The sequence below is a fragment of the Scyliorhinus torazame genome, chromosome 10 (assembly GCF_047496885.1).
Source record: "Scyliorhinus torazame isolate Kashiwa2021f chromosome 10, sScyTor2.1, whole genome shotgun sequence".
In the NCBI taxonomy this organism is placed as follows: Eukaryota; Metazoa; Chordata; class Chondrichthyes; order Carcharhiniformes; family Scyliorhinidae; genus Scyliorhinus; species Scyliorhinus torazame.
Genome location: NC_092716.1, coordinates 192096958 through 192114689, shown reverse-complemented (window position 1 = coordinate 192114689; position 17732 = coordinate 192096958). Strand labels below are relative to the sequence as shown.

At 47.9% G+C, this 17732-nt stretch overlaps 1 protein-coding gene across 6 annotated transcripts in view; it reads left to right on the top strand.

Moving 5' to 3' along the window:
• The window catches only part of LOC140384464 (TBC1 domain family member whacked), a 269719-nt gene that overhangs the window by 162069 nt on the left and 89918 nt on the right, over positions 1–17732 (top strand). For 4 of the 6 annotated variants that reach the window (XM_072466186.1, XM_072466189.1, XM_072466187.1 and 1 more), the window contains one exon: positions 13998–14113. In XM_072466186.1, the coding sequence (XP_072322287.1) occupies positions 13998–14113 (116 nt within the window). Of the gene's footprint in view, positions 1–13997; positions 14121–17732 lie in introns of all 6 variants that reach the window. The other 2 variants (XR_011933059.1, XR_011933060.1) reach the window with 1 other exon arrangement.

Below are 17732 nucleotides of genomic sequence, written 5' to 3'. Positions count from 1 at the left end.
GTACCGTCTCCTCCTGACATCAGCACGCTGTCCCAGTACCGTCTCCACGTGACGTCAGCACGCTGTCCCAGTACCGTCTCGTCCTGACGTTAGCACACTGTTCCAGTACAGTCTGGACCTGATGGCAGCGTGCTGCCCCAGTCCCTTCTCGTCTTGACAACAGCACGCTGTCCCAGTACTGTCTCCTCCTGACATCAGCACGCTGTCCCAGTACCGTCTCCTCCTGACATCAGCACGCTGTCCCAGTACCGTCTCGTCCTGACATCAGCCTGCTATCCCAGTACCGTCTCCTCCTGATGTCAACACATTGTCCCAGTACCGTCTCCTCCTGACGTCAGCACATTGTCCCAGTACCATCTCCTCCTGACATCAGCGCACTGTCCCAGTACTGTCTCCTCCTGACGTCAGCACGCTGTCCCAGTACCGTCTCCTCCTGACGGCAGCACGCTGTTCCAGTACCGTCTCCTCCTGACGGCAGCACACTGTCCCAGTACCGACTCGTTCTGACGTCAGCGTGTTGTCCCAGTACCATCTCCGCCTGACATCAGCCGCTATCCCAGTACCACCTCGTCCTGACATCAGCCGCTATCCCAGTGCCACCTCGTCCTGACGTCAGCGCGCTGTCCCAGTACCGTCTCCTCCTGACGTCAGCACGCTATCCCAGTACCGTCTCGTCCTGACGTCAGCGCACTGTCCCAGTACCGTCTCCTCCTGACGTCAGCACGCTACCCCAGTACCGTCTCGTCCTGACGTCAGCACGCTATCCCAGTACCGTCTCCTGACGTCAACACGCTGTCCCAGTACTGTCTCCTCCTGACATCAGCACGCTGTCCCAGTACTGTCTCCTCCTGACATCAGCACGCTGTCCCAGTACCGTCTCCTCCTGACATCAGCACGCTGTCCCAGTACCGTCTCCACGTGACGTCAGCACGCTGTCCAAGTACCGTCTCGTCCTGACGTCAGCACACTGTTCCAGTACAGTCTGGACCCGATGGCAGCGTGCTGTCCCAGTACCTTCTCGTCCTGACATCAGCCTGCTATCCCAGTACCGTCTCCTCCTGACGTCAACACATTGTCCCAGTACCGTCTCCTCCTGACGTCAGCACACTGTCCCAGTACCGTTTCCTCCTGACGTCAGCACGCTGTCCCAGTACCGTCTCCTCCTGACGTCAGCCTGCTGTCCCAGTACCTTGTCGTCCAGACGTCAGCCTGCTGTCCCAGTTCCTTCTCGTCCTGACATCAGCCTGCTATCCCAGTACCGTCTCCTGATGTCAGCACATTATCCCAGTACCGTTTCCTCCTGACGTCAGCGCGCTGTCCCAGTACCGTCTCCTCCTGACGTCAGCACGCTGTCCCAGTACTGTTTCCTCCTGACGTCTGCACGCTATCCCAGTACCGTCTCATCCTGACGTCGGCACGCTATCCCAGTACCGTCTCCTCCTGACGTCAGCACGCTGTCCCAGTCCGGTCTCCTCCTGACGTCAGCACGCTATTCCAGTACCGTCTCGTCCTGACGTCAGCACGCTATTCCAGTACCGTCTCCTCCTGACGTCAGCACGCTGTTCCAGTACTGTCTCCTCCTGACGGCAGCACACTGTCCCAGTACCGACTCGTTCTGACGTCAGCGTGTTGTCCCAGTACCATCTCCACCTGACATCAGCCGCTATCCCAGTACCACCTCGTCCTGACATCAGCCGCTATCCCAGTGCCACCTCGTCCTGACGTCAGCGCGCTGTCCCAGTACCGTCTCCTCCTGACGTCAGCACGCTGTCCCAGTACTGTCTCCTCCTGACGTCAGCACGCTGTCCCAGTACCGTCTCCTCCTGACGGCAGCACGCTATCCCAGTACCGTCTCGTCCTGACGTCAGCACGCTGTTCCAGTACCATCTCCTCCTGACGTCGGCACACTATCCCAGTACCGTCTCGTCCTGACGTCAGCACGCTATCCCAGTACCGTCTCGTCCTGATGTCAGCACGCTGTCCCAGTACCGTATCGTCCAGGCGTCAGCACACTGTCCCAGTACCGTCTCGTCCTGACGTCAGCACGCTGTCCCAGTACCGTCTCCTCCTGACGTCGGCACACTATCCCAGTACCGTCTCGTCCTGACATCAGCACGCTATCCCAGTACCGTCTCGTCCTGATGTCAGCACGCTATCCCAGTACCGTCTCCTCCTGACGTCAGCACACTGTCCCAGTACCGTCTCGTCCTGATGTCAGCACGCTGTCCCAGTACCGTCTGCACGTGACGTCAGCACGCTGTCCCAGTACCGTCTCCTCCTGACGTCAGCACACTGTCCCAGTACCGTCTCCACGTGACGCAGCACGCTGTCCCAGTACCGTCTCCTCCTGACATCAGGACGCTATCCCAGTACCCTATCGTCCAGATGTCAGCGTGTTGTCCCAGTACCATCTCCTCCTGACGTCAGCGTGTTGTCCTATGTTCCACAGTCCCTCACAGTTGACAGATTCAAAGGCCTTTGTGTGATTGAAGGTGGTCATGTACAGAGGTTGATGCTTCTCCCTGCTCTTTTCTTGGATTTGTTGCACGCTGAGCCCCCCACCCGCCCCCCAGCGTTCCCGCAGAGTTCCCGCCAGCAGCGACCAGGGGTGGACGGCGCCGGCGGGAACCTTTTCGTGTCGTAGCGGCCGCTTGGCCCATCTGGGCCGGAGAATCGCCGCTCGCCGGTTCTCCGAGCGGCCCGGTGCGAATCGCGCGCCGCTGGTTTCCGGGGGGTGGGAGAATCGCGTGTGGGGCGCGATTCGCGCAGCGCCCTGGCGATTCTCCCACCCGGCGGGGAATAGCGCCCATTATCTGCCAATCGGTCATAAAATGACAACAGCTCAGCCATTCTTCCCTTGGGCGGGTTCCCCATTAACTTTTTAGCAGGAGGTAAGGTCCACAACAATCCATAAAAATTGATCCAAGGCTGCTAATCATTCCTCAGCTGTTTTGCTTTTTAAAAATTCTTTCATGGGATGTGGGAGTCGCTGGTCAAACCAGCATTTCTTGCCCATCCCTAATTACCCTTGAACTGGCTGGCTTGCTAGGCCATTTCAGAGGGCATTTAAGAGTTAACTACATTGCTGTGGATCTGGAGTCACATGTAGGCCAGCCCAGGTAAGGATGGCAGATTTCCTTCCCTGAAGGACATTAGTGAACCAGGTGAGTTTTTACAACAATTGTCAACGGTTTCATGACCAATAGACTTTTAATTCCAGATTTTTATTGAATTGAAATTCCATCATCTGCCGTGGGGGGATTTTAACCCGGGTCCCCAGAGCATTACCCTGGTCTGTGGAGCCTCTTAAAGCTCTTCACTCCAACCCCAGCTCTCTTTCTATAAAATAAACCAGCATTTATAAAGCAATTTTGACGACCTCACATTCCAAAGTGCACCTCAGCCAATGACATACATTTCTTCTGAAACAAAGGCACAGTAACAATGTGGGGTACACAACAGTCAATTTGTGCGGAGCAAGGTCCTACAAACAGCAATGAGATAAATTACTATTTTATGTAAAAGAAAATTAGATGGCGGCACAGTGGTTAGCACTGTTGCCTCACGTGGCCAAGGTCCCAGGTTCGATTCCGGCCCTGGGTCACTTTCCATGTGGAGTTTACACATTCTCCCTGTGTCTGCATGGGTCTCACCCCCACAATCCAAAAAATGTGCAGTTTAGGTGGATCGGCCACATTAAATTGCCCCCTAATTGGAAAAAAAATAATTGTATACTCTAAATTAAAAGGAAAAGCAGATGCTGAAATCTGAAACAAAAACAGAAAATACTCGATAATCTCAGCAGGTCTGACAGGATCAGTGGCGAGAGAAGGGAGCTAATGCTTTGAGTCCAAATGACTCTTTGACAAAGACTCCACCAGACTCAAAATGTTAGCTCCCGTCTCTCTCCACAGATGCTCTCAGACCCGCTGAGCTTGTCCAGTACTTTTTGTTTTTGAATCTGTTTTAGGTGTGTGACTTCTTGTTCTGTTTTACTGCATTTCCACTCCACAAACTGTTCGTACCACCCAACCTAGAATGATCTCAGCCCTGTTATTACATATTCCTAACCCGAATATGTAAAACCTGCCTGTCGTGCTGCCTTTACTTGCAAGTATTGTGAAATATTAGTGAGAAAGAGGAAGAAAGAGCTTTGATTCATCCAAATGCAACTTAGATGAATTTCTTGCTAGAAGTAACATTTTGGGATACTGTATGTGAATAATTTGAGACATGTTGTGTGGTGAGCATAGCACGCCTGAGGGGAAAGTACTGTATAGTAGTTGATAGTGTGAAACTATTTCTTCTGTTTAGGACTGGGGGCAGGAATGAAATTAGGAAAGACTTTTATATCCAAAGGGCTGTACAAGTTTGAAATTGAGGCTAGATCGGTTGTTAATTTTAAATCTGAAATTGATAGATTTTTGTTATTCAAAGGCATTAATAATAATAATTATCAAGGCGAAGATGAGCCGACACTTTGAGGGGATAGAGGATGTTTGTGAACGTTGCAGGGAGGAGCCCCACAAACCAAGTTCATATGTTTTGGTCCTGTCCAAAGCTGGAGGGGTATTGGAGGGAGGTGTTCAGGGTAATTTTGAAGGTGGTACATGTGAGGCTTGAGCCGGGGGCGTGGACTGTGTATGTTGTTGGTGACTGTGTATGGGTGGATGGTGGATTCCTGAATCCTTTTCTTTGATGTTTGTATTTAAACTTTTGAGGGTTGGTGGGAGGAAGGGACTGTTGGCCAGGGCATTGACATTGTATTTGTAACCATTGATTGTTTGTTGGTGGGTGTAAATTTGGATGAAAATGTGAAAAAGGAGGAGAATTAAAATATTTATTTTTTAAAATAATAATGTTTATTGTCACAAGTAGGCTTACATTAACACTGCAATGAAGTTACCGTGAAAAGCCCCTAGTCGCCACATTCCCGCGCCTGTTCGGGTACACGGAGGGAGAATTTAGAATGTTCAAATTACCAAACAGCATATCTTTCGTGACTTGTGGGAAGAAACCGGAGCATCCGGAGGAAACCCTCACAGACACAGCGAGAAAGTGCAGGCTGCGCACAAACAGTGACCAAGCTGGGAATCAAACCTGGGACCCTGGCGCTGTGAAGCAACAGTGCTACCCACTGTGCTACCATGCCTCTGTAAAGGATACAGAGCAAAGGTGGATATGTGAGGATTGGCTGCAGAACAACCAATATCTCAGTGAATGGGAGAACAGGCTCAAGAGGCTGTTCCTCTGTTCTCTAAGAGCAGGGTGGGTTAAGGGAAGATTCAATAGAAGCATTCAAAATTTTGAGGGTTTTGATAGAATACATTGGGCTAAATTGTTTCCACGGGCAGGAAGGTGAATAACCAAAGGACACAGATTTAAGGGGCGGGATTCTGCCATAATCGGCAGGGCGGGCAACTCCGGTGGGAAGGAGTGGCGTGAACCACTCCGGCGTCAGGCCGCCCCAAAGGTGCGGAATCCTCCACACCTTCAGGGGCTAGGCCGGCCCCGGAGTAGTTTGCGCCACGCCGTCCGGCGGCGAAGGGGCTTGGTGCCATGCCAACCGGCGCCGAAGGGCCTCCGCCGGCTGGCGCGAGCGGCAGCGTGTGCTGGTGTCATCCCAGCGCATGCGCAGAGGGCTTTGTCTCCGCACCAGCCATGGTGGACCGCTACAGCCCCCGGTGCAGAAGAATAGAGTGCCCCCACGGCACAGGCCCGCCCGCGGATCGGTGGGCCCCGATCGCGGGCCAGGCCATCGTGGGGGCAACTCCCGGGGCCAGATCCTCCCCGAGAACCCCAGAGGCCGCCTGCGCCGCCAGGTCCCGCCGGTAAGGACCTACTCTAATTTACGCCGGCGGGACTGGCAAAAAACGGGCGGCCACTCAGCCCATTGCGGGCCGGAAAATCGCCGGGGGGGGGCTGCTGCCAGCGACGGCCTACCGGCGCGGCGCGATTCCCGCCCCCGCCAAATCTCTTGCGCCTGAGAATTCGGCAGCCGGCGGGGGCGGGATTCACGCTGCCCCCCAGCGATTCTCCGACCCAGCGGGGGGTTGGAGAATCCCGTCCAAGGTAATTCACAATAATCAGAGGAGACATGAAAATTTATTTTATCCTTAAGTTCTAATTGTCTGGAATGTAATGCCTGAAATGGCGATGGAAGCAGATTCAGCAATAACTTTAGAAAGGGAATTGGATAAGTACTAGAAGAAAAAAATAAAGAAGGGATAATGGGAAAAGAGTAATGAAGTGGACTACTGGAATAAATCTTTCAAAGAGCCAACACACATGGAATGGGCTGAATGACTTCCTTATGTGTTGCGATTCTATGATTCAGACAGCAACTTTTGAGCTATGGTTCCCAAAGCTCTCAACCACAGGATTTTCCCTCTCGTCATGTTTGGGTCTGTTATGTAGACTGATCGATAAGAGACTAATCGCTGTGATTAGTCAACAACTTTGTTGGATCCTGTGACTACCAGGATGATAGAAGGAGAACGCAATGGACCTTGGACGTTTCCGCCTCACAAGCTGCTTTATATACCATGGATGACACTGGCCCTGAGGGAGTATGTGAACTTTTCTGGTACAATGTTCTTCTTTTGGAATATTGAAGTCCGAGAGCCCAGTGAAGCCAAGTCATTGAACTGCTGACAGAGTAATGAGTAACGCGCAGCTATGAGAATGCAATTTTGTGACGAGCTGATGGCAGCTCAAAGCATCCGACAACTGTCAGCAGGTTTAATCAAGCTGAGAAAATTTTGCCCCAAAAAATGGCTATTGAGAAGAAGTTGATGTATAGCCAAGTGCTGGTAAACGCAGTGTTGGTATTTTGGCTTGCAACTGTTTCTTAAATAACTCCAGAATTTCATCTCAATCACCATACCCTAACGCCCATCAGTAACAATCTGCATTTAAGCAGCTCCTCTAATAACACAGGAAAAATGTTCAAAGTCGGTTCACAGGAGCATCTTCAGACAAGTCCCCTCAGAATCTTCTATGTTTGAATAAGATCATCTCTCATTCTTCGAAACTCCAATGGGTATAGGCCCAACCTGTTCAACCTTTCCTCATTGGAATCAGCCTTGTGAACCTTTTCTGAACTGCTTCCAATGCAAGTAAATCCTTCTTTAAGTAAACAAGACCAAAACTATACACGGTTCTCCAGGTGCAGTCTCAACAATGCCAAGTGCAGTTGTAGAAAGACTTCCCTACAATCTATATTCCACCCCTCTTGCAATAAAGGCCAACATTCCATTTGCCTTCCTAATTACTTATTGTACTTTTTGTGATTCATACAAGGACACCCAGAGCTCTCCCTTTACTTTTCATAGAATCACTGAAGTACAGAAAGAGGCCATTTGGCCCATCGAGTCTGCACCTACCCTCTGAAAGAGCATTCCACCTAGGCCCAGGTAACTAAAGGCATGGACACCAATAGTGGGGTGAAAGAAGTGGACAATGCGCAAGAGTCCAGGATTAGAGAAGTGCAGGGACCTGGAAGGTTTTGTGGCTGGAAGAGACATGGCATTTATCCAGGGACACAGTGACTTAAATTGAGCCATATTACAGCACCCAGCTGTGAGGTCTAGCTGTTTTTAAGTCCAACCTACAAATGGGGGCCACGGTTCAAAGTGTCATCTGAAAGATGGAGGTAGGAAAATATTGACAGATTGGAGGGATGGAGGTGATGGAAATATAATAAGACGTGTGTCCTGCTATGTGCAATCTGACGCAAGGGGGCCAGGGGTCATTCAGTCTTCCATAGTTTCAATGGGCCAGTGTAGATGACTCCTTTAATAATCATAATCTTTATTATTAGCACGAGTAGGCTAGCATTAACACTGCAATGAAGTTACTGTGAAAAACCCCTAGTCGCCACATTCCGGCGCCTGTTCGGGTACACAGAGGAAGAATTCAGAATGTCCAATTCATCTAACAGCACGTCTTTCGGGACTTGTGGGAAGAAACCGGAGCACCTGGAGGAAAGCCACGCAGACACAGGAAGAATGTGCAGCCTCTGCACAGACAGTGACCCAAGCCGGGAATCGAACCTGGGACCCTGGCGCTGTGAAGCAACAGTGCTAAACACGGTGCTACCGTGCCGCCCAATCAGAGACGACCCCAACTCCTCAAGACCACGGAATATCTGGGCCACGATCACATTTAAGTGTGCAAGTGGCAGTGACAGCAGGACAGCCGAGTGCCTGCTATTGGCTTTCTTGAAGTTTATTTTTTTAAAAACAGAAATCTCATCAAATGGAACAAAGTCGACATTGTGCTTTGTTGCAGCGATGATACTCAGCAGGAGCTTTGTTACATATTCAATACAAATTCAAAACTTTTCATTGAGATGGGATATTGACGGTGGTAGAACTGGAGACAGAGTAAATGTTTCCCAAGTCGATAGCAATCAGCACGTCACCGGAGACGTTCAAGACTCTGAATTAAAAAACTTCTCTTGTGTTGTGCTGTCAAAGGAGCAATTTACAGGGTTTCACCTCCCGCCTCTCCTGGTGTTCCACTTTAAATTTGACCTTGCTGCAATTACTGTCCGATGAGGTAAATGGAAACCATTTAGTGTGAATCACAATAATGCAAGAGGGGTTTTCTTTTGTGAAGGGCACCACACTGTGCTATTTTCTCCAGTGGAATAGGCTTTAAATTAGAAATCCCCTGTAAACTTGCTGTCACGTAAGTGCCTGGCAACAATCCTCACCTTGCCTTTATATAGCACCTTTAACTTAGTAAAAGTATCTCTAGGAGATTCACAGGAACACAGAAATTGACACCAAGCCAAAGAAGGCGATATCAGGACCAAAACCTTGGTCGGTGGTAAGTGTTAAGAAGCGTCTTAAAGGAGGAGAGAGTGTTGGAGAGTTTTAGGGAGGGAATTCCAGAGCTTAAGGCCCAGACAGCTCTGTTGGTAGAGCCAATGAAGGTGCAATTAAAGTTGGTAATGCAGAGGGGCAGAGTTAGAGGAGTGTAGATACGGTTTAGGTAGCAATCAAATCCGGTTCCGATTCGTAGTGCCGCCAATAAAAGTTTCCCACGGGATCCTAACTTTGTCCCATAGAAACACATAAAAATGAAGGTGAAGAAAGAGGCCATTCAGCCCATTGAGTCTGCATCAGCCAAAAAAGAGAAAAAAGATACTAGTCACTCATTTTAATCCCATTTTCCAGCACCTGGTCCGTAGCCTTGCAGGTTACAGCACATCAGATGTAGATTCAGATACCTATTAAATGAGTTCAGCATTTCAGCTCCAACCTCCAACTGAGGTTGTGAATAACAGATACCCACCACCCTTGGGGTGTAAAGATTTTTCCTCATGCCCCCTCTAATCCTTCTACTAATCGCCTTTATTCAATGCCCCCTGGTAATTGATCCCTCAGCCAGGGGAGCCAAATCTTTCCTGCCTATCCTGTCTAGGCCACTCTCAATTTTGTACACATCAATTTGGTCACCCCTTAGCCTCCTCTGTTCTAAGGAAACAACCCTAGCCTATCCAATCTCTTCTCATAGCTGCAATTTTCAAGTCCTGGCAACATTCTTGTAAATCTCCTCTGCACTCTCTCCAGAGTAATTATGTCCTTCCTGTAATGCAGTGACCAGGACTTCAAAATTCCAGATGTGGCTTAACCAGCATTTTATACAGTCCATCATTACATCCCTGCTTTAGTATTCAATACTTCATCCAATAAGGAAAATCATTCCATATGCTTTTTTGACCACCTTATTTACCTGTCCTGCCACCTTCAAGGATCTATGGAGATGCACCCCGTGGTCTCTCATTTCCTCAGCCTCCCTCAATATCTCCTTTGTATTGAGTATTCCCTTGCTACCAAAATGCATTACCTAGGGGAGGCTGTGGCGTAGTAGTACTGTCACTGGACTAGTAAGCCAGAGAGCCAGGGTCACCACTGGGTCCTCTGTAGGGATCTAATAGGGTTCAAATCCCATCATAGCAGATGGTGAAAATTGACTTCAATAAAAATCTGGAATTTAAGGTCAAATGGTGACCGTGAAACCATTGTCAATTTTCATTAGTGAACCTGATGAGTTTTGTTATGTCCTTTGGGAAACAAAATCTAGCATCCTTATCTGTTCTGGTCTACATGTGACTCCAGATCCACAGCAATAACTTCCCCTCTGAAATAGCCTAGCGAGACAATCAGTTCGAGGGCAATTAGGGATGGACAACAAATGGAGGGCCAGCCACATCCCATGAACAATTTTTTTTTTTAAATCACACTGGACTGAATTCCATTTGCTATTTCTCTACCCACTCAACCGAACCATTAATGGAATTCCGGAGTCGACAGCTATCCTCTTTACTATCAACTTTTGTGTCATCTGCCAATTTCCCTAACACTGAGCCCTGTGGAACACCACTGGAAAATATTTTCCATTCCCCAAAACATCCACCGATCATTAATTACCCTTTGTTTCCTGTCACGGAGCCAGTTTTGGATCCAATCTTCCACCTTCCCCTGTATTCCATGAGATCTCACTTTTCTGACCAGTCTGCCATGTGGGACCGTGTCAAATGCCTTACTGAAATCCACGTAGACAAGATCTACTGCAATACCCTCATCGATCCTCCTTGTTGCTTCCTCAAAATATTCTATTAAGTCAGTGAGGCACGATCTTCCCCTAACAAAACCTTGCTGACTATCCCTGATCAATCCGTGCCTTTTTAAGTGTCTGTTTATCCCAAATGGATCGTGGAGAGAGATTTCTTCATTCAAGGAGTCAGCACATGCACGAATTGCTGAATTTCTCCCACCTTGCTGCATCATTCAAAGACATGCTGATGCGCCCAAGGCAACTGTTGGGTTTTGTACCGGTTTCAGATGGCACCCTGCCAAAAAAAAGAAATTTTGCTGGCGAGGTTGGCCTGGAACTGTGGCTGACACATTTATTTGCTGGAAAGACCCTTTTCAATTAGATTAATCAAAGACTACCCCCCTCTACCCAAATCAATTATAATTATGACATTCTGCATGTAAAGAGTGCTTTAATAAATATTTTTAAGGAAACAGCTATTTATTTAAAGATATCAGTGAGATGGGTGTGCCTGCTTCGCGCTGCAGAGCAGTTCTATCAGAGTATGTTTGAAAATGAAACTCGTAAATTATTCTCCACTTCCAGGTGGGATCTGAGCTTGTATTTTGGCACCCTTTCTTTGAGCTTTAGTATGCAATACTTAAATATTTTTTTCAAACTCCCCGCTCTTGATCAAGGCAAAGTCACCTGGCGCCCACCCAGTGTGAAAGCCATTGGCCGAGATATTCATATGGGATGATCCCAGGCCCCAAAGGTTTTGCCAACTGGCAGCTCACCTGTCAGAAACCTTCAGTTTCAATCCATTTGCCTTGTCACCAGCGGCCATCAGGTGATTTTCTTGTGTTATGGGGGAGGGGTGGTGGCATGGTGGGTATGCAGCATACAGGGCTTTGCTGACGGTGACCAGTGGGAACCTTTCTGCTCCTCGGCTGTTCCATCGGACCTCTTTCTCCAGTCTCCCCACTCCCCAATATCCACCTCTCCCAGAGCCCCATTTCCCAGTCTTCCTGGAGACACCTATTCATCAGAAAAATTGGCCCTTGCAGTACATGAGGTCTGATTTGTACCCCATTGGACTTTGACAATAATCTGTTGTGTGCAGCCTTTTACTGTGAGACATTTTACAACAGGAGGAAAAAGAAAAACTGAATTAGTTGTGATCAGGGCTGATTGGCTGGACAAAGTTTACATCACACTTCAGACAAAGTTACGACAACAGGATTGGCTGAGATGAGTGAAGCCTTGGTCAGAAAGAAAGGTTTCAAGAGTTTCAAAGGAGATGAGAGACATGGAGCAAGGCAGAGATTCAGAGAATTGGACCAAGACAGGTAAAAGGTTTGGTGCCAGTGGGGGAAGCAATGGAAAGTGGGTGGGACATTGGGAGAATAGGAACAGGCCAGCCATTTAGCTCCTCAGGCCCCTTTCACCATTCAGTTAGACAATAGCTGACCTTCACCTCAGCCTAATTTTCTTGCCTGTGCTTTAGAGCATCTCCCCCCCCCCCCCCCCCCCCCCCTCCTCCATTCCACCCAACCCCCGAGATCTTCCAAAGCAAAAGCCTATCTATGGAATCCAACGGAAGAGACAGGAACACACGGTGAGATAGGAATGAACAAGGGTATTACGGTATACACAATAATTACAATACAACAACTCCTCTCCCCGATGGGCCACCCACAGGTCGGGGTTTTAATACTGACAAGGGGAAACCCCACACCCAAATACCGAGGGGGTAAAGACCTGTTTGAGGCCGGGTGATCAGGGGGAGTCCGCATATGTCGGATTCTGTTCAAGGCCATGAACGACTCAAACTCCCTGCTTGTGAAAACTACGCCGTTATCGGACACCAACACTTTGGAGATTCCATGGGTATGGAACATATGCCTCAGCCTGTCTACGGTCATCTTCGTGGTCACACTCTGTACCTTGTGGACCTTGAGCCACTTTGAGTTAGCTTCCACCCTTATGAGGAACGTCGCCCCCTGGAATGGGCCGGCGAAGTCTATGTGGATGTGGCACCAAGGTTTTCCATGCCACTCCCTGGCTGGAGCACGCTCGAAGAATTGAATTTCCTACTTCTGCTCCTAGTTCCTATGTTCCCAAGAGTGCATCGGAGCAGCAGGTGGGGCCCCTCTGGTTCTCCTGGCAAGGGCCAGAACGTTGGGCTACCTTCTCGATGTCCGAGTCTTATCATGGGCCATAAAGCGTAGCTGCAAGCAAGCACCTTGGATACCCTCGGGTGTCCATTGCAGAGGTCTTGTAGTAAAAGTAGATGCTTCGATCCGTCGGCCATCCGGTGTGCGATTTGAGTTCACAGATGAAATGGTTGCGTAATGATTCAGACACGGGTATTGAACTCGCATGAGGTGGCGAACGTTCTCAAGCGCCAAACAATTGCCTTTGGAGTCCCCTTGGGCCTGCGAGGCTGTATGGAAACAGAACAGGTGGACCATTACTGAGGGCTGCGGCTTTAGATGAGCCTTGACCAACACAACAAAAGAGTCCGCCTGCCTGTCCAGGTGGGTGAGCCTTTCGTTGAGCGCATATGTGGGTCCCCCGACTGCGGCCAGTAGGATAACGGTTTGTCGCTCATCCCCAACAATTGGCATTAGATCGAAAAACTACTGTACCTGTTTGACGTACTGAGTCCAGTCATTGGTACCAGCATCGAACTGTTCAAGCTTTACGATGTGTGGCATCTCTCCGTTCGATGCCTCTCTGGGCCTAGACGCAGTGGGCTGGTGATATACTGCACAATGACTGCAGCAGCTCCATCCACCCAGTGTAGAATTCAACGGAAGAGACGCAGGAACACATGGTAGGATCGGAATGAACAAAGGTTTATTACAATATACACAATAATTATAAGGTGGCATGGTGGAGCAGTGGCTAGCACTGCTGCTTCACGGCGCTGAGGACTTGGGTTCGCTCCCGGCCCCGGGTCACCATCCATGTGGAGTTTGCACATTCTCCACATGTCTGCGTGGGTCTCACCCACACAACCCAAAAGATGCGCAGGGTAGGTGAATTGGCCGCACTAAATAGGCCCTTTATTGGAACATTTTTTTAAAAAACACAATAATTACTTGTTTAGGGGGAAATTCCACCCCCAATTACAGAGGGAGGTCATACTCTGTGGTAAAGGCAGGGAATCTTATAGAACACATTCCTTGGCCCCCAATGAGATCGTGACACCATCAATCTCAGTCTTGACCCCCAGATGTATTGGGAGAGAAGGTTCCAGATTTCCACTTTCTTTTGCTTTGTGGCATCGCTCCCTAATGGGTCTGGCTCTAATTTTAAGACTGTGCTCTTTTGTTCTGGATTCCCTCATAACCGAGAATCTAATCCAAAGAAAATGCTGAATTTCACTCCGCCTTATTCTGCTCTCTCTTTCACACCTGCTTGTATTCTGTTTTGTCTTCAAGCTCGAGATATAATGTCCTGGTCCCGGCTCTGTGGATAACCAAGGTGCACAAGTGGGAGTTGGATTGCATGCAAAGTGTGGTGTTGGAAGAGGAGGAGGAAGTGCTGCTGTCCTCAGGTACCAGGTCAAGTTTCACCATTTCTGCTTTTTATCTGAGCTGCCCGTACAAGCCAACTCTGTTGTTGCAAACATCTAGTTCGTAATTCATGTGTTTCAAAATATAACTTTAATGTAGGAATTAAAGTATTAATTGTGGAAAATGGGCTTATCGGGCCGACAAACTAGTAAAATCAATCGTGAACTAAATGAAATTCAAACAAGCTTGGAGTTTATGACATTTAAAGGGTCGGCGCCATTTTGATATAAAGGTTACTAGCCAGAAAGGTGCAGTCAACAAACGGCAGATGGGCATACTGAGCTAAAGAATTGGAGGCATGTACTTTGCAGTTATTCCAGTAAAGTATAAATTATTCACATGCTTTCCCGGAATAAGGACAGGTTTGGAATCAAAAGGTAGTGAATTTGCATTTCTACCTTGGTACTGGCCATCTCACATTATCGTGGAGATGGGTAGGATTTAGTCAGATTATTTTTGTGAATTTGGTTAGGGCCTAGCCAGTGATTAATACTGGTTAGTGTTTGAAAAAGCAGCTAAGAGACTGTGTCAGCTACGGGTCTTATGCAGCATGTATTGCTCCTTGAAAGTAGAGAGATAACGCCAGACTTACACCTGAAGTAGAGTAAATGCTAGATCTGTCATCCATGATGCGTCGCCGACTGGGAAATGGTACAAGACAAAGTAGGAAAGAGGAAAATGATTGGAAGACTTCTTAACTGGAAGCTAAAAAAACCTCCGTGATAGAACGTTAACCTTATTGCCGTTGGAGGTTTGGATGTAATCAGCTTGGGTGTGGTGTGAAACCATTCCAGTGGACTCTTGAAAATCAAAGGTATTTTCTTGATTTTAAAAAAAAAATTTAGATTACCCAATTATTTTTTTCCAATGAAGGGGCAATTTAGCGTCGCCAATTCACCCACCCTGCACATTTTTTTGGGTTGGGGAGGGGGGGGGGGGTGGGGGGAGACTCACACAGGCACGGGGAGAATGTGCAAGCTCCACATGGACAGGTGCCATGAGGCAGCAATGCTATCCACTGCGCCACCGTGCTTGCCCATTTTCTGATGTTTTAAGTCACCTTTTCAAAATTTAGATTACCCAATTATTTTTTCCAATTAAGGGGCAATTTAGTGTGGCCAATCCACCTACTCTGCACATTTTTGGGTTGTGAGAGCAAAACCCACGCAGACACGTGGATGTGTCTTTTAAGAATGTGCACTTTTAAGCCACTTTTTTTAAAATTGGAGGGTCATTTAACCAAAAGGTAACCAAAGAACCCCTGTGAAATCTTGTACCTTTGCAAATAGCTGGAACACTGAAGAGAAATCGGAATGAATTCCAGAGAGCAATGGTGTACCTTTTGAGTTGTCCAGGAAAAGTAAATGAACCTGAAAGACTTTGTAAGATAAGAGAACCCTTGGGAAGAAATACAAAATAGAAATTAGTTTATTGCACAAGATTTTATAAGCTATCGTATTAAATTAAAAGTGTTTACTTTAATTCTTTTGATAGACAATAGTTTGATTTTGTTAAAAAATTTGAAATCTAGTGGTGTAATTCTGTCTGTGTTCTGATTTTTTTCTTTAAATGTAAACAGTCCCTAACTGGATTGTTACACGGTCCATTCACTTCTGGATGTTTTCACACAAAAATATACTTGCATTTCCATAGCACCTTTCGCAAGCCAGAAGTGCTTTACAGTTGATGAAAAACTTTGAGACATGAATCACTGTTGTAATGTAGATAAACCAATTTGCGCACAGGAAAATTTATCCCATGGCAATGTGATTATGACTATATCATGTTTCAGGAATGTTGCTTGAGGGATAAATGTTTGTCGAGGATGCTGGGGGTGGTCATCTTTCTTTATAATAGTGCCATGGAATCTTCTCTAGCTACTGAATGTAGGTTGGGACAAACTTCTTCATCCATTCATGAGGGTCACTAATAAGATCTTCACTTCCCGCTCCACCTTTCTCCTTCATACCCTCACTCTCTTCCCCACCACAGCCAAGTGTTCCATCTACAAGATATACCGCAGTAACTCACCAAGGTTCCTTAGACAGCACCTTCCAACCCCATGGCCACTACCATCTAGAAGGACAAGAGCAGCAGATACCTGGGAACCCCACCACCTGGAGGTTCCCCTCCAAGTCACTCACCACCCTGACTTGGAAATATACCGCCGTTCCTTCACTGTCGCTGAGGCAACATCCTGGAACTCCCTCCCTAACAGCACTGTGGGTGTACTCAAGGACTGCAGCAGTTCAAGAAGGCAGCTCACCACCACCTTCTGAAGGGCAACTCAGGATAGTCAATAAATGCTGGTTTAACCAGCGACACCCACATCCCGGAAATGAATGCATTTTTAAAAAGTAATTCTACAGCACTCTGCTTGGGACTAAGTTTCAGGAACTTTGAGAAGGTAAATCCCGGGGAAGGGAGGGTAGGTGATTTCCAACTTTCTAAACAGTGAACACCCTTCAAACCTACTTAATCAGGTGTAAAGTGCTTTGGAAGGTGTGAAAGGCGCTACATAGATACAAGTGAGTCTTTCTTCTTGGGTCAATAAGGTTTAATAGCATTTCTGGGAAAATCGTTGAAGCAGTTTTAATTAGAAATTGAATGGTTGGAAGAAACTGGTTTTGCTAAAAGCGGAGTCAGCAAGGAGGCATGCAGGGGAGGTAATGCTTAACTAACCAGCTAGAGTTTCTCAAAGGTAATACTGGCAAAGTGAATAAAGGACATGTGGGTGAAACAAAGCTGATTAGTGGATAGCTGCTGGCACAGTTCCACATCATCAATTAGAGGCAAAATTTTAGAATCGGTACCGTGGGGACGCGTGGGGGGGGAGGGAGTGTGCGGGAGATGGGTGTGGCGAATTGTGCAGCTGGATGGATATCTAGTTTGAACACAAGACATGGGGTAGTTATAATAAATACTTTTTGGGCTGTGTAAATGCCTGAACAGAAGTTTCCCAGTTCTTTAATTCCTATGACTATTCTTCCTGCTCCTGCGCTGTTAACTCTAGTGTCCACCCCTCCCACCTCCCCGGAATTTAGCCGTGGCTCCCTCTTGTTTCTCATCTATATGCTGCCCCTTGGTGACATCATCCAAATACATGACAGGTTCCACACATATGCTAATAACATGGCTCAACTTCACATCACCACTTTTGTCCCCTCCACTGTCTCTGGTCTGTCACGCTGCTTGTCAGTCATCCAGTATTGGGTGAGCAGAAATTTCTTCCAACTAAATATTGGGAAGGCATTGTCTTTATTCCCCGCCGCAAACTCCATTCCTTTTGTTTGTAAATTTAAGAGTACCCAATTATTTTTTCCAATTAAGGGGCAATTTAGTGTGGCCAATCCACCTACCCTACACTCCATTGAGTTTGTGGGGGTGAGATCCATGCAGACACAGGGCGAATGTGCAGACTCCACACAGACAGTGACCCGGGGCCGGGATCGAACCCGGGTCCTCGGCGACGTGAGGCAGCAGTGCTAGCCACTGTGCCACCGTGCCGCCTCCAAAAACTCTTCCTTAGTTACCGACTCCAAGTATCGAAGAAGAACACTGCTTTTCCCCAGTATCCTGACCAACATTTATCCCTTAACC